Source organism: Eucalyptus grandis, chromosome 6 (genome assembly GCF_016545825.1).
Source record: "Eucalyptus grandis isolate ANBG69807.140 chromosome 6, ASM1654582v1, whole genome shotgun sequence".
In the NCBI taxonomy this organism is placed as follows: Eukaryota; Viridiplantae; Streptophyta; class Magnoliopsida; order Myrtales; family Myrtaceae; genus Eucalyptus; species Eucalyptus grandis.
In genome coordinates, this window is record NC_052617.1 from 43,849,212 (window position 1) to 43,871,493 (window position 22,282).

At 41.1% G+C, this 22,282-nt stretch overlaps 1 protein-coding gene and 2 long non-coding RNA genes across 5 annotated transcripts; 2 read left to right on the plus strand and 1 right to left on the minus strand.

Annotated features, from left to right (window-relative positions):
• Window positions 1-234: 234 nt before the first annotated feature.
• On the plus strand, window positions 235-2,787 carry LOC108956893. 3 transcript variants are annotated; one of them, XR_005551726.1, is made up of 4 exons: window positions 235-444; window positions 648-1,374; window positions 1,781-1,946; window positions 2,014-2,787. It is a non-coding gene; the product is annotated as an uncharacterized LOC108956893 (long non-coding RNA). The 3 variants fall into 3 exon arrangements; XR_005551725.1 differs by lacking the exon at window positions 235-444 and having other exon boundaries at window positions 616-1,374; window positions 2,014-2,215; window positions 2,299-2,787; XR_005551724.1 differs by lacking the exon at window positions 235-444 and having other exon boundaries at window positions 616-1,374.
• A 176-nt stretch (window positions 2,788-2,963) lies between these two features.
• Window positions 2,964-10,516, minus strand: LOC120294228 (sodium/calcium exchanger NCL-like). The gene is made up of 7 exons (XM_039314200.1): window positions 10,051-10,516; window positions 5,891-6,082; window positions 4,999-5,183; window positions 4,427-4,572; window positions 4,077-4,353; window positions 3,665-3,973; window positions 2,964-3,419 (listed from the first exon to the last, which is right to left on the minus strand). The coding sequence occupies exons 1-7, from the start codon at window positions 10,439-10,441 to the stop codon at window positions 3,171-3,173; spliced, it is 1,749 nt and encodes a 582-aa protein (XP_039170134.1). The 5' UTR covers window positions 10,442-10,516; the 3' UTR covers window positions 2,964-3,170.
• Window positions 10,517-11,009: 493 nt separating this feature from the next.
• LOC120294229 lies at window positions 11,010-22,268 on the plus strand. The gene is made up of 2 exons (XR_005551723.1): window positions 11,010-11,125; window positions 19,123-22,268. It is a non-coding gene; the product is annotated as an uncharacterized LOC120294229 (long non-coding RNA).
• The last annotated feature ends 14 nt before the right edge of the window (window positions 22,269-22,282 follow it).

The following is a 22,282-nucleotide window of genomic DNA, read 5'->3' on the forward strand; positions in this document are numbered from 1 at the left end:
GAGAGAGAGAGAATCTTGAAGTGGTAATTTAAGTTCTGTAACCGCTCAGAGTGTGGGTGTGAATTCATCAGAGTTGAGCAAGAAACAAACAAGAAACCGGAGATGCTATAATAAGGGCGAGAAATGACAGTGCAAGTTGAACCTTTTTCGGTTTTTATTTTGAACTTCAATAGCATAAAAGAAGAAAAAAAAGGGAGGGTCTTTCATACTTCCACCTAAACTGTATAGGTTCGATCTGATCTGTCTTGCCTCTCAGACAAGCAACTGGTCGTGAGAAATATCCGGAACCACTCAGATTCTCTCTCTCTCTCTCTCTTCCTCTCTTTGCCCTCTCAATCTTAGCTGAAAAATGGGCTAAGCTTTTGGATGATTTTCCTCCAAGGGTTACAAAAGTAACTGGTTTCTCGGATTCATTGACCAGCCATTATTTTGTTCTATTATTAGGTATTTGGGTTCTCCATCTTCCTCTAGATTTTTATTCTAAACTCAAGTTCCTTCGGCGATAATCTTTCTGGGGTATCAATGAAATCTTCGCCTTCATTGTTTCAAAGAAGCGTGTGGATATTTGTTCAATAAACCCTTTCCCATGAGAAAGTAGTTGCTTTTATTTTAAGGAAACTATGATGGTCCTTTCATTTTGGATTTAGATAGATCAAGATGGGACAAGAAGAGAAAAATCCAAAGCGTAGCATCAGTAGTTATGGTGGCATCAGAACAAGATCTTCCAAAAAGCAGAAGCAAAAGAAAGGTGCCACAGCGAGGACTTGGAGTGGCACAGTTGGACAAGATCAGGATTGAAGAACAACAGAAGAGCCATGCAACTGTTGCTGCAGTTTCAACGTTAACACCTCCACAAGATTCAGATCCTGATGTGTCAGTCCTGGTGAAAGGCTCTGTTCCATTGGCAAGCGCCTTAAAGTATGATGGGCTTGAGAATACTAGTCAGCACGGTACAGCATATTCAAACCGGAAGGATCGTGAAGTGTGGAATTCTTGTGAACATATTGCTGAGGATGGTCATAGGATAGACGCTCGATTCACTTTCCGCTTGAAACTACTTCTGCCTAGTGAATGTGACTATCTTTGGCCTTTGTTAGGTTTACCCCACTATGATCCACCAGGTTCTTCCACAGTAAGGCAATGGCTTATTGTTGGTGGAAATTTCAGTTTGTGACTTCTGATTTACTAAATTTCCTCTGGTCTTTTTTCTCCTTCTGTGTTGAAAGATTGTATAAAAACTTTAACATAGCGGGAACGCCACAGGTAAATGCATCAACAACTTCATCATCATATGTACTAAATTCTCAGACAGAGCCCCCTTCAAACCAAAGCTATCATGGCAACTGTTCTCCTATCCAGCAGGAGGAAGAGAAGGTATGTCGAAACGTGGGTAATCCTAGGCTTTCCTTTAGTGAACACCCATCTACGCAAAATTCATGTTTTTTCAGGACTAGCAAGTTTTACTGCAGCAATCAATGATGAGGATATACCCATGAGTCTTAGTCTTCGTGATTGCCATACACATGTACATATGTCACATGTTTCTTGATTTGTAGTATTTGGGAAACAATTGAGGATTCGTCTTGATTGAACAAAAAAACAGAATTTTTATTTATAAACAGAAAAAAATTTCAGTGGGAATCCACATGATCTAGGAGCAATAAACATGTACATATGTCACATGTTTCTTGATTTATTCTGTGCATTACATTCGTCTTGATTCCGTGATTACATAAATTGGACTGGAAATCGTTATATTTTTCTTTGACCTGTTATGTAGATAGGTGGCTGAAGCGGTCATGTCCGTTGTCTTCAGAAAAGCTCCCTGCATTTCTGGTCCACCTAAAGCTTCTTACATCTGCCAATACTCCCCAGACGTCAGATGACTCGGCTTCATCTGAATATGGAGCTGAATTGATTTACGAACCAGGGATCGGGAGTTTTAGGTACCATTTTGTTTTCACCAAAACATCTCTTGTCGTGCTTCTTCATGCACACTTGACATTGTTGCAGGTATTCTTCACTTCAAGCTTCAGTTTCCAATGCAAAATCAGTTCAAAGTAAGAAACAAAACGGAGTTTTCAGCAGTGAGTTCCTCACATTAGGCCTTCCTACTTTGCCATCGACGTGGCTGACTACCAAGAGCAACCGGCCATTTGCTTCTGTGGCCTTTGCCAATTGTGAACCTCCCAATAATGAGAGACCAAGCTGTAAGGTGAGAGTAAATTTTTTTGACAAGCCTTATGGTTCGCATGGCTGTCCTTGTGATTCTACATCTGAATTGATAAGCTACATCAGTGAAAAGGGTCATGCGCAAGATTCAAAATTTTGAGAGGGACCGAGGTGGGTCAATCAGCAAGGGAATTACGACTACTACAGCTTCCTCCCTCTGGCAAAGAAGCATTCTGATGAAGGAGCTGCAAGCACAACCATTTTTCGCAATGGAGTTACAGAAGGAAGCGTTGATCTTGACTTGAAACTGTAGAGATGGGTGGCCAAGATGAAGTCATAAAGAGCCATCTAACTTATCAGGGTGGTAAGCTCAGAAAAGAAATACCTTTATTTTCCCTAAACTTCAAGATGGGCTCCCCAAAGTTCCATGCGAGGCTAAAATGAGCGTACTGACTTGAAAAGGGAGGTGGAGAGAAGGAGAAAAGTTGAAATGGGATTGGTTAGTAGATATGTTTGTTAGGATGTTATATTTGATGTAAGAGATGTTGGTTTTCTTGGGTTATTTCTGCCAATTGGTTTGAATGGTGGATGATAAATCATGCACTTGATTGCACAGCGGTCGTGATTGTCCTCTTATTCCTGGTGGCGAGGTCACCATATCCAACATTCACATTCGTATCCATCTATAACAGCTCTGCATACACCCTAACAGAGGGAAAAAAAGGAGGCAGGCAGTTCCACTCAAGCATATGAATGCATAAGAATGAATAAGAGGAGGCAGCATCACAATGTAATTCCACAAACAGAATGTTTCATTCCACATCTCAGCAGCATGGCAAAATTATTAATCCTTTCACTACAAAACATTGCTTCTCAGATTACTACAGCTATGGAATAAATCCGAATGCAATCTTACTCCAAAAGATGAACATAAGAAAGTCAAATAGGGAATATGACAGAAAGCTGTGGCATCCCCATGAGGTACCCTGAGAACAAATCTACGACCAACCCAAGACATAGTCAAGTACGTACACCAGCGCCAAGGAGAAAGGATAGAGTATGAAGGCTACTGACACTGTCCACAAAGGAAAGGTGGTGCGGAAGCTGGCAAATATTCCCATCACAATGCAAACAATAAGAATAACAATCACTTCTGATGTGAAGTCCCATGTTAGTCCTCTGATGTAGACAAGAGCCAGGAAGACTGCTAAGCAAAGCAAATTGTTCACGGTCACTGCCCCATATAACTGCACAAGTTACAAAAAGAGATAGGATGTCACTCACTAAGCATATCGTCATTCTCGTCAAACACGAGACAAACAACTTACCAATTAAATAAAACAAAAAAGCAACGATGCAATGACTGATGATGAGATTAATCATTCCAATCTCCATGCCGAAAAGAAAACTTAGGTTCGATGATATTTATGGCATTGTTGCACCAGACTCCGATAACCAAGTCAAGGTGAATACAAATAAGTCAAAGGCGCACCTCAGAGAATGTCAGTGATGCTGTCTCCTGCTTTTTACGACTAGCAAAGATTATTGCCGACACTGCTTCACTGGAGTTGGTAGCCAAAGGCAGTACAATAAACGAAATGAAGAAAGTGGGGATACCGGTAGCATCTGAGAAATAGTCGACCGCATCTACCAAGGGATCAGCAAATGCTGCTGCTATGACCGTTCCAAGAATTAACAACCCCACTGCTTTTAAGGAGGTCATTTTAACATTTTCAACAATCTCAACCACCACATCGCTTTGTTCCCCCTCTAACAATTGCTCGTGCTCTTTTTTTGCTTGCTGCACAAGGGAATCACAGAAGGGTTTGTGGACTTTCAAAATATCCAAACAAACTAAGCTAGTGATTTACTAAAGAACATGGTAACTTGCTCATATCACTTACATGGCCGGTGTGATCAATAATCTTCATTGTGTCAACAACATTTTTGAGATTGGAACCTTTTCCTGAACGCACCGCCTTCTTTAGACATTTTTCAATACCCTTTCTGAACTCATCATATGAAAGACGATTATCATGAGAGGTATCAAATGCTGCCATGATTTTATCAGCATCATTCGCATCCAGATCGATTTCTTCAAAACGGATTCCTATTACAAATGCTTTTAGTTCGCTAGCAGTGAGTTGGTCATCATTATTTGTGTCAATGGTTTTGAATATCCTGTCAAAGAAATGGGTGAGCCACCTAAACAGTAAAGCAAAACTAAAGAATTTAACTTAGCACCAGTACTAACTTCTCCATAATTTCTGTGTCAACTTCACCATCACCCTTCATAAGCCTTCCAATGGCATGCTTTTTTACATGTCCTAAGAATCCAAATATAACACGCCTCTTCTCCCAGTACTTCAGTCTCCTCACTTGGATCTGACGCTGGAACACCTGCCAACCTTATAAAGTCAGAATACAGGATGTTTTTTTCAGCTCATATCATACAAAAACCCACGAGAAGATACTTTTCTTAAGCTTGCTTGCTCATGGACTCAGGAAGAAATGTGTGTACATACAATTATCAAAGCAAAGAAAGAAAAAGATAAGTCCACAAGAACAGCATCCCCATCTCGCTGTTAGGACAGCAGTTCATGAGGGCAGGGTCACTTTCTACTCAGTTAAACCAATTGATGGGTGCCAGCCGCCATACACGGAGGTCACGGCCTTAAATTTTTCATGCTAAACAGCCTTACTATATTCATGGCAACATAAAGCACACCTCATGCGTACTTCTGCGATTGCTACATATATTCAAAATGCATGACAAAAGGCAGAGTTGCAGAGTACAGTTAAGAACAAGTACTCAGAATAACATACCTGATATAGGCTGCAGTAAGAGATAAGTAGAACCACAGACAAAATCAGTGCTATCAAGACTGCCACATGCCTTCCTGATGTTGAATTGAGAAGTTGAAGAAGTTGAATAACAAGGAATGGAATAACTGAGATAACCATGATCCATGCCGCCCTTCTTGTTAACTTATCGATGGTAATACCAGAACCTGAAAGTGTTGTGTCTATCATGTACTGGAAATGATGAGCCATTTAAGACTGGTAGAGATAACAATGCAAATTAAGAAATAGGAGGGGTTGAGCAGTCTCTAGAAATCACAGTCACAACTTCTATGCTTCAGCTCAGTAGAGCAAGGATGAAGAGATTTAAGGAGGTCACAGAACCTTTAGCTTGTCAGCAGAGTAAGACCAACTTATGCTAATTGAAAAAGTAAAGCGCTTCGAAAATTCTAAAGCCAGTTAGGCACCTTGCCTACGTATCCTGCTTCCTACACTGAAACCTTATTTAGCCATACAAGAGCATACCTTCCTTAACCATAACTACCATTACTGCAAAGCTATCATTCATTCACAATCAAGGCTGCCTTCTGCATAATTCAATCTAACCTTTAATTAGATGAGGTTCCCAGCTTGAGGGAATATTGTTGCCACCGGGCAATGACCACTTGCAATAGAAGCTCAAAAGTTATTCCCAGCCAAATAAAACCTCTATCCCCGAGGGGGAGGACTGGAAATTCGAGATTTTTACCTCCCTAAAGCAACTTCTTTAAGAGTGAGCAGCTAAACTTGGTGGAGGGTAGATTAGGCAAACATATATAAGGCATTCATATACACACATCAAAAGAAAATTTTAAGATCTTACTGCGAGAGCCTCTAATAAGCATAAATAATTGAGAAATGCCTGCAAAAGGTAAACCTGTCAAACTAAACCCTTTGGTATCCGTTTTATCCTCTGCAGTTGAATCTGAAGCACGCAGGTCACACTTGCCAACAAGAACACATGAACCCCATATGACAGTTAGAAGCATCACAGTTGAACCCGCGAGCAAGTCCATTCCTATGGAGACTTGACTTTGTGCAGTTTCTGTGCTTCCAGACAGTCCAGATACTGCAGAAAACAATAAAGAAAAGCATTCATCAAGATCTTCATTACAATCATAAAATGAAAAATGCATCATCCTTCATCGGAAACAGGAGGAACCCTCATTTATACACACAGAAGTGGTGAAATTTTCCAAACTGGGTAACAGAGTAAGAATTATTAAATTATTGTTTAGAAAAGACAAGATAATGAGAACTGATCCCAGAAAAAAAGTGCCGAGTGTTCAGAATGTTAGAAAGCAATCAACCAGACAAACTGGCCAATGACAGAAATGCAACTGAGGCAAAGAATTATGAAAGTAATCGAGTAGCACTATAAAGGTATTTACTGCTAAGGGGAGGAGGTACTGACATAAAGCTATGCAACAAAGACCAAAGGACTGCACTATCACTCATGACTGGGAAATAGAAGTGCCTTCCTATATTCACCTAGATTGCTCAACCGAGCATCTGCCACTTAAATCTATTTAACTTGATATTGTCACAATGGAGTACACTCCACATCCTCCAGGAACAGATCTCTCCATATTTCAAATGTGCGAATATTTTCCCATCTGGATCTGGACTCCTGACCCGCTTGACCAATGCTCCGCCACTTTCTCGCACAATGAAAAGCAGAGCACTTGAAGAACTGAACTCCACTAGTCCCATATTTCAGAACGTGAAGATCTCTCCATATTTCAAAGCGATTTCCAAACTGGGTAACAGAGTAAGAATTATTAAATTATTGTTTAGAAAAGACCTGCCGAGTGTTCAGAATGTTAGAAAGCAATCAACCAGACAAACTGGCCAATGACAGAAATGCCAGAGGGTCATCGAGAAGTCGAGAGCATCTTGGCGGATCGAGTCATAAATCTATTTAACTGATATTCGAAGCCTTTCACAATGTCCCCAGGTTTCCATGGCACAGACATCTCCCGACCTATGTTCGAGATATTTAGGGGCAAATGTGCGATATAAATATTTTTGGCTATAAAATGCCCATCTAAGGGAGATCTACGGCTAGGGTTTGGACTCTCATTGCCAAACGTCGGCGAGGCTCTGGCGACCTCTGGCAAGGCTCGAGCCTCGCCCAGCTCGCTGGATCTGGCAGGCTCAAGCTCACCGGTGGCGAGGCTTGACCTCGCCGGAATCCAGCGAGGCTCCAACTTGTCTCTGGCTGGTCGCCGGCCGCCGACGTGGCCGACGACCGGCCACTGAAGAAGAAGAAAAAGAAATAAAAATAATAAAAATAATTTAATTTAAAAAAAAATTATTGAAAGAGGTGGGAAAAAAACAAAGCAAAAACAAAAGTGAAAAAAGAAAAATTGAGTCCAACTGTAATTTCAATTTCGGTTCGGATCGATAAATTTCCTTATCGATTCAATTTAATTTTTTTCGAAAAAAATGAATCGAATCGAACCACTTATACCCCTAATTTCCACTATCATAGTAAAATTATCTATAATTTGACATCTTGCGAACTTCGATGAGGCTCGAGCCCCACCTTAGTGGCTAGACTAGTAAGGTCTGAGTTCATCAAGGTTGGGTGAGCTCGGCCTCACGATTAGGTGAAGCAGAGCCAGCTCGTCTCTAGCTTGTAGGTGAGGCTGAGCCTAGCTTGTCTCTAGCTGGTCATCGACCATGGGACTAGCCAATGAAAAGAAGAAAAAAATAAAGAAAAAGAAACAAAGAAATAAAAAATGATTTTTAAATAAAAGGACAAATTTTTAAATTTTATAGATTTGGTTTGATTAACTGAAAAAACTGAATTGACTAAACAAGTTTCAATTTTTAATATTATCGAAACGAATGATAACATAATAGAAAAAATCAAATTTTTCGATTCAGTGTATTACACTCTAGTGGAAGTAGCTTAGGATCGAGGTAGGTACAGGAAATCAAGATGCTACCTTTTTTTTTTGGTCGAACGAGATGCTTACTTCAGTTGTGAGACAATTACATACACATCATCGGCAGAGACAACCCAACTAAATCCATATTCCCGTAATACTCTAAGTGGTTCCGGTAAAATAGCGTACAACTAAATGCAAGCACATAAAAGCAACAACAATAGTTTAGATAGCAATAGTTTAGATTCAATGAACTGTCAAAACGGTAAATTTTTTTGAAAGGGCAACGTAACTGAATCCTCTATTTCCTATCCATTATCTAGGTAGCATCGATACCGACGTGCGACACGACACGACATGACACGCCAACACATTATTTTTCAAAAAAAAGGAATTCCGACACGTTGAGACATGTTGAATATTAAATATACGTTTTTATATATACATAGTAAATTATCAATTTTATGTATTTGATTCAAATTCATAAATAAATAAATAAGCCTATAGTGAATTTACACTAAAAACATTAATCCACAATTTATTAATATTACTCATTATTTCAACTTGATAAATTCAACTCTATCCCAATAATTCATAAAATTTGAAGAAAAAACAAGCAATTTACATTTTAGATTCTCATGTTAGATGTATCGGAACAGTAGAAGAAAAAATTTAAGGGATGAATTGTATATCATAAGAAGTGAGAGTCAAAAGGAAAAAGAAAACCAAGTTTTTCTTATTTCTTCATTTATTATTTTTATTATTGTGTTTTATTTTCACACACACACACACATATTTTGACTTCTCATTCATTGATTTTTTTTAAATGGATATTGATAGTGGAATCACGTGTCAAAAACTCTTATGTCGAAAGGAGAATGTCGGAAAAGTTGATTAGGTGTCGGATTTTCCATGAGAGTATCCGAAAGTGTTAGAAAGTTTCGAACACGTGTCGAAGTATCTAACATAACATGAAGGCTCTTGGAGAATGTCGGTGCTTCATAGTCCACCATAGATTACTCTACTACTCAACACCCAACTAAAACAGTCTCTAATGCAATTTTATCACTTCATTTTCTCAGAGTTTCTCGGTAGGGGTGAGCATGGTCCAAGTTGGGCTAGTCCACCCCCTAACCTTGACCACCCGCGCCAATGTTGGTTCTTAATTTTTGGGGTGGAGGGCTAACTCGATTGAGCTTGAGATTGAGGACCAAACCTACTTAATGGGTTTGATCCGATTCTAGGGTCAACTCGGGACCAATTGATAGTTTTTTATTTTATTTTTTATACTCCTTAAAAAAGCGATTAAGGATTGGACTGATTCAATGAGTTCGGTCCGATTTCAAAATCAACCTAGGATTAACCAATAAATTTTTTTTTTGTACTCATTGAAAAGACAACCAAGGACCGTACTGATCCTATGGGTTTGATGATAAGCGAAGTAAGCTAAATAAGACAAACAGTAAGGATCACGTAAGCTGAGTGTCGAATAGAATGAGCATTGAATGTTGAGCGGTAAATAACAAGCTAAGTGAGTATTGAGCGGCAAGCAACACAAGCGATCCAAAACAAGCGATGTGAGTGTCGAGTGGCAAGCGGTTTCTTTCAATTTTGGTAAATTGAATACTAAGAGAATAAGACAAAAAAGAATGAATGCTAGAGGAAGATGCGAGAATAAATAAGACAAAAAGAATAAATACTAGAGGAGGATGTCATAAGAAGTTGTTTATACTTAAGACGTCGTGAGAACTCCTTACAAAAATATTTTCCTTTATCCTAAATTATAACTATTGAGGTTGTAAAAAATATTAAAAATCTAAGTTATTAAAGAACATAAGATGCCGTTTATTTTAAGGTTTTTTCTATATGAAAAAATTATAAATAATATATTATATATATGGTTAATCAGGATTGGATCGACTTTAACTCTCAAGACGGTGGTTTCACTTGAGAACTAACCCACATAGTGCTAGTTCAGAAATTCTAAAACCAAGGACCTACCTAATCTCCTGAGAACCGAACCAAGACTGGCAAAGTTGGATTGGTCAAGGTTGACCTGCACCGATGCTCCCCGCTATTTGTCAGGAACCACACCCAAAAATACAGGTCATCCAGCAAATGCGAAACAGACCACAAAACTCACCGAGAATGAGCAAGGCATTGGGTATTGCCCCGAGCATCGGCAACACGAGCCCACCGATAAGCCCCGGCCCTAGAATCTCCAGCAACATCTGGCTGCCGCGCGAGAGACACGTCGCGGCCGTGTACATCAAGTAGATGTAGACCAGAATCAGGAACAAGTTGCCGATCCAAGTGGTCGTGCAGGGCATGAAGCCGTACGTCTCATCGCAGGAGTCGGACGAGGCAGCCGAGGACGGGAGATAGAGCGGGGACCTGCGGCCGAGCGCCTTGCTGAGGCCGTCGGAGACCGGATCGGAGAGCCGGACGGAGCGGGAGCGGACGGCGGAGATGGAGACGAGGAAGATGACGAGGACGAGGCGGAGAGGAAGGGCGGAAGGGCGGTGGCTGGTCATTGCTCCAGAAGCGAGAGGGAGGGAGAGAGGATAGGTTGTGCGACTACAGAAGCAAGAGGAAGAAGATGAAGAGACGGTCCGTGCTGGAGGGAGAAAATAATCAGTGGACGCGTGTTTGTTGACTTGGATTGACTTGGAAAGTAGAAAAGTTCTTGTTCTGTCTGCTGACTGAAAAATAACAGAGAAGACCTAATAATTAATGCTTGAATTTAAGTTGCCGCTTAAAATTCTTTCTCCTCTTTTCAATTTTCAAACCTTTTACTCGGTCCTATATGAATATATGGAGGCTTTCTCCCACATCTCTATTGTCTTTCTTAATATGGTTCTCCCCACCTCTTTTTTTGAAACAAAAAGGCAAAGAGCTGTTCTCGATTCCTCTTGTTAAAACTCAAAACGGGAATATATTCACAAAAGCTTCATAGGCTATGCAATGAAAGATTCCTTTTTCTATGTGTTGGTGTTCTATATGACCGACATAAAACCTGACTCGTTAGATATTAGAGGTTCAGTGAGCACCATTCTGAATCTTTCTACTACTATTTCCTTCTCTTCCACTTTGGCTGACATGAGTTCACTTGGTACTAGCAACTTTTATTGGAGACATACGCGGGAAAGGGGCCCCATGACTTCTTCATTCAAGAGGGAGGGAGGACACTAGCCTCGTTACTTCCCACAGGACGAGAGGTGCACCTAACCCAGTTACCCATTCGTTAATCACGGCGCACCTAACAGTAGAAGAATAGCCTAAGTGCCATAACTTAGCACTAGAGGACACTTAAGTGCCATAATTTCAAAATGATACACTTGAGTGCCAGTTTTGAAGTTAAATGGAACACTTAAGTGCCATTCCGGCGAAAATCTAGTCAAATGGTTGATGTGGCACTTTCCGTGAGTTTGGTCCAAAACGGCGTCGTTTTGCGCACGCTGACGTGGCGGGAGAAAATACAAAAACGACGCCGTTTCCGTGTAAATAATAATATAAAAATTAATTAAATTAGATTTAAACTTAATTTTATTTAAAACATTCAAAAAATTTAAAAAAATTAAGAAAAAAATTTTAAAAAAGGGGAAGTTCGAACGGGGGGCGAGGGCCGAGCCTTCGCCGCCGCCGTCTCCCCGCCGTTGCCGGGAAGGGCCGGCGACGGAGGGGAGGGTCGGCCGGGGTCGCCGGCCCGACCCTTGGCCGGGCCTAACGACCCGGCCAACCCTCCCTACTCCGTCGCCGGCCCTTCCCGGTGGGCGGCGGCGCGGCGAGGGCTCGCGGCCCTCGCCGGCGACCCCGGCCAACCCTCCCCCTCCGTGCCGGCCCTTCCCGGTGACGGCGGGGAGGCGGCGGCGAGGGCTCGGCCCTCGGCCGCGCCGTTCGACCTCCCTACCCTTTTCTTTTCTTTTCTTTTCTTTTCTTAATTTTTTTGAATATTTTAAATAAAATTAATTTTAAATCTAATTTAATTAATTTTTATATTATTATTTACACGTTAGACACGAAACAAAGTGTCATTTTTGCATTTTCTCCGCCACGTCGTCAGTGTGCAAAACGACGCCGTTTTGGACTAAACTCGTCGGAAAATTGCCGTGTCGGCTATGGGCTGCATGGAAACACTTATGTTCTTTTTTTGTTCCAGGAACGAAATAAAAGTGTTTATGTTCTGGGAACATTTTTTGAACAAAACAACGCGTTTGGTAAGGGCGCGCATGTTTTTATTTATATTCCTTTCTGTTCAGGACGAGAAATAAATAAAAAATGTTTTGTTCAGGAACAATTTTGAATAAAAAAAAACGCGTTTGGTAAACTTGTTCCGGAAATAAAAAATGAATAGAAATATGTTTGGTAAATTTTATTCTTTTTTTTGTTTCTTTTAATTATTTAATATTTTTATTTTATTTTTCATTTTTTCCTTTCTTTTTTATTTTTTTCTCTTTTCGGCGGTCGCCGGCCTCCGTGATCGGCCGGCTGGGCGGCACCTCGCCTTGGCCGGGCGAGCTCGGGCTCACCCGGATCCGGCGAGGCCGAGCCTCACCTTGGCCGGGCAAGCTCGGGCTCGCCCCGATCAACGAGGCCGAGCCTCGCCATGGCCGGTGAGCTCGAGCTCGCCCAAATCCCAGCGAGGCCGAGCCTCGCCATGGCGGTGAGCTCGAGCTCGCCCAGATCCGAGGCCGAGCGTCGCGTGGGAGCTCGCCCGGCCAAGGCGAGGCTCGGCCTCGCCGAGGGCCGGCGAGGTCGCCGACCCTCGACCGGCGTCGCCAGCCCTCGGCGACCGGTCGCCGGCCATGGCCGAGGCCGGCGACCGGCGAAAGAAAAAGAAGAAAAAAAGAAGAAGAAAAGAAGAAGAGAAGAAGAAACGTTTCTTCAAAATTGTTTACGGAACAAGAAGTAAGTTTTTTGTTTCTTTTTTTGTTCTTTTTGTGTTCCAGAACAAAGAACAAAAAAACAAACGCAACCAAACGTTTCTTTTTTTTTTGTTCAGGAACAAAAAACAAAAAGTGTTCGAAACACTTTCTAGAAGCGTTTCCATGCAGCCCTTAAGGGTGCGCATGGTAAACTTCCACAGCCCAACAATTTCTATTCTTCTCTTCCCTAAACAAAAAAGAATAAAAGCCTGTTTGATAACGGCAAGTTAGGGCGCGTTGGTAACGATTGATTCAGGAGCGATTCGACTAGAAATGATTATTTTTATTGTTCCAGGAACCGATTCGAGTAAAAACGCGTTTGATAAGCTGTTCAAAATTTTTATTCGGAATAGAATTACGTTTGGTACCGTATTAATTGATTTGTTCCAAATTAATTTTTTTTTTTATTTTTAAATAAATTTTAAATAATTTCTTTACTTTTTACTTTTTTTCTTTACTTTTTTTCCTTTTTTTTTTTTTCCCTTTTTTTCCTATTCTTCTTCTTCTTCATTTGGCCGGTCGCCGGACCGCGACCGGCTCTGGGCGAGGTCGGCCTTCGTCGGCCGAGCCTCGCCCAGCTGCCGGTGAGGCTCGCCAGCCACCAGCGAGGCTCGCCCAGCCCGCCAGTGGCCGGGTCGGCCTCGCCCGACCTGGCGAGGCCGGCCTTGCCACCGGCAAGGCCTGGGCCTCGCCGGTGGCTGGCTTGCCTGCAGCGAGCTTGCCGGACCTCGCCCGGCTGGCGAGCCTCCGGCGACCTCGCCGACCGACGGACCGGCGGGCGGCGGCGACGGCGGCGAGCGATGGCGAATGGCAATCGAGATGTTGAAAGAGAAGAATAAGGGTTTTACCATTTGATTCTTTCGATTCTCGGACGTAGAATCAAATTTTTTTATTCTCAAATCTTGTCCAAAATCGTTCAGAACAAAAAGTTTACCAAACGCGATTCTCGTCCCAAGCGATTGGGAACAAAAATCAGAATGCGCCTTTGTTTGGCAAGTTGCCAAACAAGGCCCTTAAAGGCTGCATTTGACAACGCTTGTTCAGGAAGAGTTTTTTTCAGAAATAGTTCTTTTCTATTTCGCTCCGGGGAACAATTTCGAGTAAACGAACCCGTTTGGTAATGACACAAAATTTCTACTCTGGAATATAAAAAGAATAGAAATGCGTTTGATAACACAACAATTTCTTTTTTGTATTTATTCATTTTTATTTTTGCCGACGGATCGCCGCCCCAGCCGGGCGGCGGCGGCAACCGGAGGCGGCGACCAGCGGCGACCGACGGCGGCGGCGCCGGCGCGGCGGTGGCGGTGGGCGGTGCCTCCAGTGGTTGACGGTGGTCGCGGCAAAAAAAAAATCAAAAAAGAAAATCAGCTTACTTCTAGAAATTGTTCCGGGAACAAGAAGCAACTTTTTTTCTTCTCAAAACTGTTCTCGGGAACAAAACGAAAACAAAAAATTGAGAAATTGTTCAGGAACAAATGTTTTACCAAAAGTTTACGTTTCTTTTTGTTCTAGGGAACCAAAGAACAGAAATTTTGAGGAAACAAACGTTGTCATGCAGCACCTTAGTTTTTGTTCCGAGAACAAAAAGTTAGCCGAGGAATGGTTTTGGAATAGAAATGAGAAGTAAAAAAGTTGCTTCTTGTTCAGGGAACAAGTTTAAGAAATAAGTGAATTTTTTTCTTTTATTCTTCTCTTGCCGACCGCCATTGACCGCCCTTTGCCGCTCGCCGTGGCCGCCGCAGCTCTTTGCCGCCGTCGCCAACTGGCCCGCCGCGGCTGCCGCCGTCGCCGCCTGCCAACCGTTGCCGCCGCCGCCCGGCAGCCGCCACCGATCGTCGGAGGCCGACCGACCCGGCGGCGTCCGGCGGTGGCGGCGGTCTCACGGCAAAAATAAAAAACAAATAAATATAAAAGAAACTATTTTTTACCAAACGCATTTATATTCTTTTTCTATTTCTAGAGTAAAAATTGTGTAGTTACTAAACGGGTTTTTTTACATAGAAATTGTTCCCAGAGAATAGAAATAGAAAAAAACTATTTTTGAAAAAAAATTGTTCCCGGCCAAGAAATGTTACCATGCGCAGCCCTAAGTGTAAAAAAACTGTTCTTGGAATAAAAAAGAACAGAAACACCTTTGGTAACTGCAATCAATTTATGTTCCTAAAATAGAAAAGAACGAAACACGTTTGGTAAACGACAAAAATTTCTGTTTTAAATTAAAAAAAAGAAGAAGCTTTTCTTTAATAAAGTTTAAAGTTGATATTGAATTATCATTCTTATGAAATGCTCATTAATTTTATTTTGTTCATGGTGAGTGAAGACAGACATTTTGAACATGATCATATGCCATATTTCGTAGAAAATTTTGTAAGTAAAGTTTGTATCAAATTTTTTTCAAGAACTTTTTTATTTTTTATTTTTATAACATATAAACTTGATATTGATTTCTCATTCTCATTAAATGCTTATCAATTTAATTTTGAAAATGGTGAGTGAAGAAAAATATTTTCAACATGGTCACATGTGCATACTTAAACGAAAATTTTATACATCTCAACATGAACCCTTCCATACATGACATTACAATAATGAAGTAATATAGTTCATTGTTCAACTTCATCACAGTGAATACTTAAAAACAATATTACAAAAGTCAACAAATCTCATGCATATTGTGATCCCTTGCCATTTTATTTGCAATACTTATCTTAAGCATGTTTATCCCAGATGACTGCTCATCCGATGTATCATCTGCAACTTCCACTCCTGTATGTCCAAATTACTCCGAATCTCCATATATGGAAAAATTTATGTCCATCCTATCTCGATCATGAATGTAATTATGAAGAGCACAACATGCAATTACAACAAGTGCTTGCTTCCGAATTGTAAATGGACGCATATGTCTCAAAATAGTGAAGCGATTCTTTAATGCCCCAAATGACCTCTCAATTACATTTCTTAGTGAAGAGTGCTTATAGTTGAATAACTCTTTTGCTGTTCTTGGCCGTCTCCCACTCCCTCTATATTCGCTGAGATGATACCGTTCCTTTCTAAATTGAGTTAAAAATCCCGAAAGTGCTGCATAACCGGAATCTGCCACGTAGTATTTTCCTACAACATTATATATATATAAATTTGTTATGATATTAAACTATAATATAATCACAAATGTCAATATAAACAAAGTAAATACCGGGTGGTGGTCAGGGAAATTGCAATTGAGGAGTTTTGAGTCTTCTTGAAAGCACTCGACAATCGTTAGCAGATCCTTCCCATCCAGCATACACGAAAGTAAATTTCATATCAAATGAGCAAACACACAACACGTTCTGTGTGGTAGTCCCTCTCTTGCCTCTAAATCGAACCTGCTGAGACACCGGGATAATAGCATTTATATGGGTGCCATCCAGAGCACCTACGCAGTCCTATCAATTTATTACCAATCTAAGATTATATAAGATTATGAACTACATGTATTTGATGGTATAAAGTCGATATAGAAATCATACCTTGAAGTAGCACTTATGACTAGGATCCATAAGAATTTCTTGTGGGATGACATCAAAGGACGGTGATTTGATTATCTCTTTTGAAAGTTTGATAATTGCTTTCAACACTTTGCTGAAATACTTGCCGATCGTTTCTCCAGAATGTTGAAATCTCTCACATAAATTTCTATTTGAGCTACCATGACAAACCAAAGATAAGAATATCCCAATTTGTTCGTCTATTCTAATATATCGACTATCTTTTAACCAACCTCTTACTTTCATCAAATCACATAAATTCAGAAAAACATGCCTCTCCATCCTGAAGGCTTCATATATCATATCTGAATGTCCAGAAAGAATCTCCCTTATCCACTCGGATCCTAATAATTTGCTGTCCCTAATAGGTTCTCTTGTATGCACGGACGCGTCAATCGCAACCGTGCACAACCATGCTAGCAATATGCTAAGATCATCCTCATCCAAGAATTGTTGAACTTGTTCTACCTCTTCACTACATATACTATCTGATCCCTCTTCCATAGTACCTATACCATCACAAAAATATAAAAACATCAATATAGATTTTGAAAATATATCCAATAACAATCAATACCATAAGTCATAGTCTCAATAGAAGATGCCATTACATATAAGTACGAAGAGTCTCAACACTTATATCTTTAAAAATGACATATTAATAGATAACATAAGTTATACAATCTAATGAAACCCCACTCAATTCATAAATCTACTAAAGATGATAAAGAAGTCCATTTCTCCTTTCAGGTGTGGATTTAATGAAAGCCACCCTCCATGAGGCACTATCGCATGCTCGATCCATTGCTTTATTGTAAAGATCTTGGTCTATCTCAGGCATAGTAAGCAAAATATCCATCACAGCAGCTACGGAGAAAGGATCCACAGGTGACGGCATAACCCCAGAGGTCACAGAGCCACTACCAGATTGATTGGACTTAACTTTCAAAAAGTCTTGTATAGCTTTGCAAGTGTCATCAATACTGTTTTGGGTACTCCTCCTTCTCCTCTTAGTATTTGGAGTCTTATCCAATTTGTGCTTTCCACGAGTTGAAGTTGTAGCATCTTCTAGTGTAAAGACTCTCTCATCGGTGTGGTGATCACGAAGTCATCGTATGGCCACCACCCGGCATCACCATAGGCATTGCCACCCTTTGTTGTCACCATATGCATTGTAACCACTGTTGTCACCATATGCATTGTAACCATTGTTGTCACCACCTACATTGCCATCACCATTGTCATCTTCCTCCGACACCGTCACATCTTGAGCATTTCTAATGCCATATTCCCCAGTAGCATATGTACCACCAAATACAATACATAGCTTGGGATACTGGGGAAATCCATCCTTCCTGAATTTTGCCCACTCTACATTCTCCTACAATTTTGACAATAATGACATTTGAGGTATATAATCATACCTTTTAAAATTTATATACATAATGACATCAAAATGACCAAAAAGTTAAAAAAAAAAAAATATATATATATATATACCTTGATGTGAGATTCCCATATGCTTGGATCGTCGACAGCAACTCTTTTATTGACATTATCCCAACCGAATCCAGACTAAGACATAAGTTTTTGAAAACTGCTATACCGTTTTCTCAGTTTGTTTACCTTGTTCCTCAACTGGACCATGCTATATTGGCATCATGTTTGTCTAACGAATTCAGTCTATATATTCCTCCACCCTGCTTTGTTGAAAGTAGAAGAGGTCCGATTTCCCTTTTTGACCTCATCCACCAACAAACCAATAAATATGTTGGTTACAGACTCGGTCCACTTTGCATTGAATGTTGTCTCTCGGATGCCATTTAATCTTTGATCGGTTGAGCAACATATGAGTTATGAGTTAAATCAATAACATAATACTATATATGCCAAACACAAAATCATTCTCAAGAGATGCAAGCCAAGAAGACTATATAATGACAAAAATGAAAATTGTTGAACTAACTTGTGTAAAATAGATCATAAGTTGCATTTTGAGCTACAAGAAGTACATAGTACTATGACTAGCAATGATCAATCAAACAGAATGCTCAAAATAAAATATACATCATCGTGAGAGACCTAAACAACTACTCTCATTTGCAATATTTTTGAGCTGTGAAATCCAAATGATCAGCCTGAGCATTTCATTGTAATGCTACATATAGAATGCAACCATGAAATTCAGCCAACACAAGCCAGCATTACCCTTGGTTCTTACCTTCTTACGATGTCACGGTTGTCGCTGCGCCCCGACTTCGGCTGGTTCTCTCCCTTGGTGGTGAAATCGTCGTTGAACGCCCTCGCCACGAGCTTCACCAGCTTGTCCATTCCACATCACCATGAGCAACAAAACAACAATTGAAGGAAACCCCAATCCAATCGATGAGCGAAATTCCCCCTTCCAAAATGAATCAAGCAACAACACAACATCACTCGAAGCCTGCAGAATCGAAGGATCCACCTGTTGAATGGATCGATCGAGCGTCGGTCCGTGCTCCTCGAGCGGCTGAGTAGGGGCTGCTGCGCAGGCGGCTCGCTCGAGCGGGAGAGGCTGCTCTGCCGCTCAGCGACTCGCTCAGCGGCTCGAGCGGCGGCCGTCGCCCGGATCTGGCTGGATCTAGGCAACCGACGCTCGCTTAGGCCTCATTCTGCTCGCTCGAGCGGGAGAGAGGCGCTCCGCCACTCAGCGACCGTAGCCGCTCGCGAGCGACCTGGCGGCTCGAGCTCGACGGAGCGGCTCGAGCGAGCGCAGAGGTGCACCTAACCCAGTTACCCATTCACCCTGTCACAGATATTGGCCTTTTCCTTCATCAAGAAGAGAAACGATGGCGCCTTCTCTCTTTTCTCCAGCACGCCGCTTCGCCTCCGCCTCCGCCTCCCCCTCCCCCAAAGCCACCGGCGGTCGCTACTGTTGCTCAGAGTCAGATCTAACTCTGACATGTCGCCTCCCCCAAGAGCCCCACTCGTTTGCAGCTACTGGGTCCCGCACCCCTTTCGCCTCCACCGTCGCCTCCGGACTTTTACTATGGCCGCACCTTCTCTTTTAGCCTCGGCAACTTCTGGGCCTCCGTCCAATTGCGTCCCTCCGACGAGCTCGTCATCACGCCTCACCCTGTTCGCGATCTTGTCAGCTGGGAACTCAACCGAGCTACAGAAAACCTAGAACATCGCAGTCGGGGAGGATTCTTCGAAATCAGAGATTCGTCTTCGCAGAGTTCTCTGCATCCAGATTCCCTGTAGAATTTGGATAGCAGAAGATGTCTGACCGTGTACGTGTTGGAGCCGCGGACGAAGGGGAAAGGTTCGTTTCCACGTGTGTGCGATCTGAATTTTTGTTCGATTCTTCCGGAATGTCGTTGAGAAGTTGTGGACTTCTATGATTGCGTCATGAATCTATCTGCATTTTAGTTTTTCGCCATCTAATTTTGTTTCGAGTCTCTTCCTCATGCTTTGTTTATGGAAATGTGGTTGGAAGTAGTGCTTTGATGAGTTGATGATTAATGTGAAAGCAACATTAAGACGAGCGATCAGGTTCCTTCTGCATTCGATTATGATCTCCTATTTGCGTTTCTGCGCCTTTGCTACATGGAAATGGCTGCCAAGGCTGAGCCAATGCTCACTTGACTGCAAAGATTAAAATGAGTGAAGTGTGAATTGGGTCGAGATTGCTTATTCAATGCTTAAGAATAGACAGGGAAGTAGCTTCTTAGGGATTGGGCTTGTGTTCTATGGGTGATGTTTAGAGAGCCGTGGCGCAAAATGACAATGCTTAAGAAACCCTTGCATTCCGATTTATTTATTATCTAAAGATTATGAAGTTTTTAACGTGTCTTCGGAGTGCACTCACATTGAAAAGATCGTTAGATCTTTCATTTGGTTTGTGCTAGAGATACATTTTGTTGTGAGAAGAGGAAATTTCCGATTGTTTTGTCAATTTGGTCTTTCGGCAACGAGAATATCGAAGGAGGGTTAAATCATGTAGAATCAAACTGTCGTATGGACAACAATTGAGCTTAATTCGCATTGAGCGAAGTCCTTGATCTGAAGATTATGCATGTAGTATTATCGTGCGCTTCAACATCGTTTAATTTCTGTATTCAAAGAAATTTGGTGTTCAAATTCATAACCTTGTTTGTACTTCCTGATGGTCGGATGAGCTAATGTCTTGACTGTGGGTATTACTGGTTGAAGCTAGCTAAATTTGTGTATTTAAGTTGAATGATCTTGTCAATATATTTGTCCTATTTAATTAAATTTTTTTGGCTCTTTGCTTATACTACTGAGGAAGCGCAATAAGCTCGTTGAACCTTTTGTATACTCGCAGTTAGGCATTTCAATGTAAAATACATTTTCCACTTTGTTCTTGTTCGAATGAGGTGGTTGCTTTAGCTGGTGGATAAGGTTGTATGGCAAGGGCTGTGGTGATGTATGTGACTATGTCCAACAAGTTTCAATTTCCTTTATTACGTGGTCTACATAAGCTGCCTGGTTCTTTTTTACCCTGATTTCTGCTTTCTACTCACAGTTCAATGTGGCAATCCTACTTGTTCCAGCAAGGTCCCCCCCCCCCTCTTTCTCTCTCCTTTGTTTGTTCGTTTAGCTCTAGCTTTATTTATATTTGTTAAGTCATAGTGAAATGGATGTTGTGCTTTTGTTGGCATTCTTCTTGTTCAATGTTGTAGTGATTTTATGCGTTGGAGGAACATGTTATTTTCCTTAGTTGAGCTCAGTGAATAAATCGAGTCACTCGATTGGTTTCCTCATCAATGTGCATCAGAGGTAACACCTCAAATCATTTTCTACTTCAATACTAGTTTTATTGATGACATAGACTTGATAGATTGAATAAAAGATGTGGTGCTTTTGTGGACTCTTGATATGTGTTCCCACAGTGATTGAACTATAACTGAATGAGTTTACGAGATTCTTTATATGACTTGTTTACATATTGTTCTGGTGGCCGTTTGACATGGAATTGCTAATATAGTCAAATCCGATTGAATGTGGAAAGTCCAATTTTCGACTAGAGGATGCTTCTATGGTGTGGCTTTATTCATGATTGTCCTTCTTTGGCATGTATTTAATATTTCTGCAAAGACTTGTTTCACTTAGAAGTTTTTTATATGTGAATCCTTGTTATCTTGTAGGTACATCCAATCAAGTATAACATCATCTATTCATGTTTCACTACTCTATTGAGAGAGCAATGCCCTTCTGCCCTTTGGAGAGGTTGGGCTACCAAGTTCTTTGGATATGGTGCTCAAGGTGGGTGCAGATTTAGTTTCTACGAGTACTTCAAATGGGTTTACTCCAATGCCTTGGTTGGCAGCAACATGAGCTTGATTTTTTTTCTCAGCAGTGCTTTTGTGGAAGCATTTACAAATGTGGCACTTTGCCCTTTTGAAGTCGTTAAAATATGGGTTCAAGCACAGTCCCATTTTTCAAAAGACTTGATTGATGGCTTCCCTAAAGTATATGCATCAAAAGGGCTTTCTAGGGTAATTTTTTGTGGCCTTAGTATTGTTTACTTGTGTTAGAGGTAGAAGGGGCATTCTAATGCTTTTCTTGCTTTCAGATTTTACAAAGGGCTTCTACTGCTTTGGTCGAAATCTTCCATGTAATCTTTTCATTCATTCTTGGGCTATAGAGTTGGTCAGCTTTCTCATATTGAATATTGAATCTAAAAGATGCTTAGATGAACAAAAGCTGTTTTATGGGAGAGCAGACCATTCTCTTTCTAAGTGACATTAAAAACTTAATCCCCAACTTTGTTAAGTGGGAGAGCTGGTCTATAGGTGTTTGGTTTGTCCTCATGTTATGCCTGCATCTTTTACTTCTGAATGTTTATAGTCCATATTATGTTCACAATGAAGTATGGAAACTCACACCAAGTTGTTGAACCATTGTGTGCAAG

Excerpts from the sequence above, each read along its gene's own strand:
- LOC120294228 (XM_039314200.1), bottom strand. The coding sequence starts at position 10,441 with ATGACCAGCCACCGCCCTTCCGCCCTTCCTCTCCGCCTCGTCCTCGTC. Across the intron at positions 6,083-10,050 it reads CAATGCCTTGCTCATTCTCG|TATCTGGACTGTCTGGAAGC; the intron begins GTGAGTTTTGTG and ends TGTTTTCTGCAG. Across the intron at positions 4,573-4,998 it reads CTTACTGCAGCCTATATCAG|GTGTTCCAGCGTCAGATCCA; the intron begins GTATGTTATTCT and ends TAAGGTTGGCAG.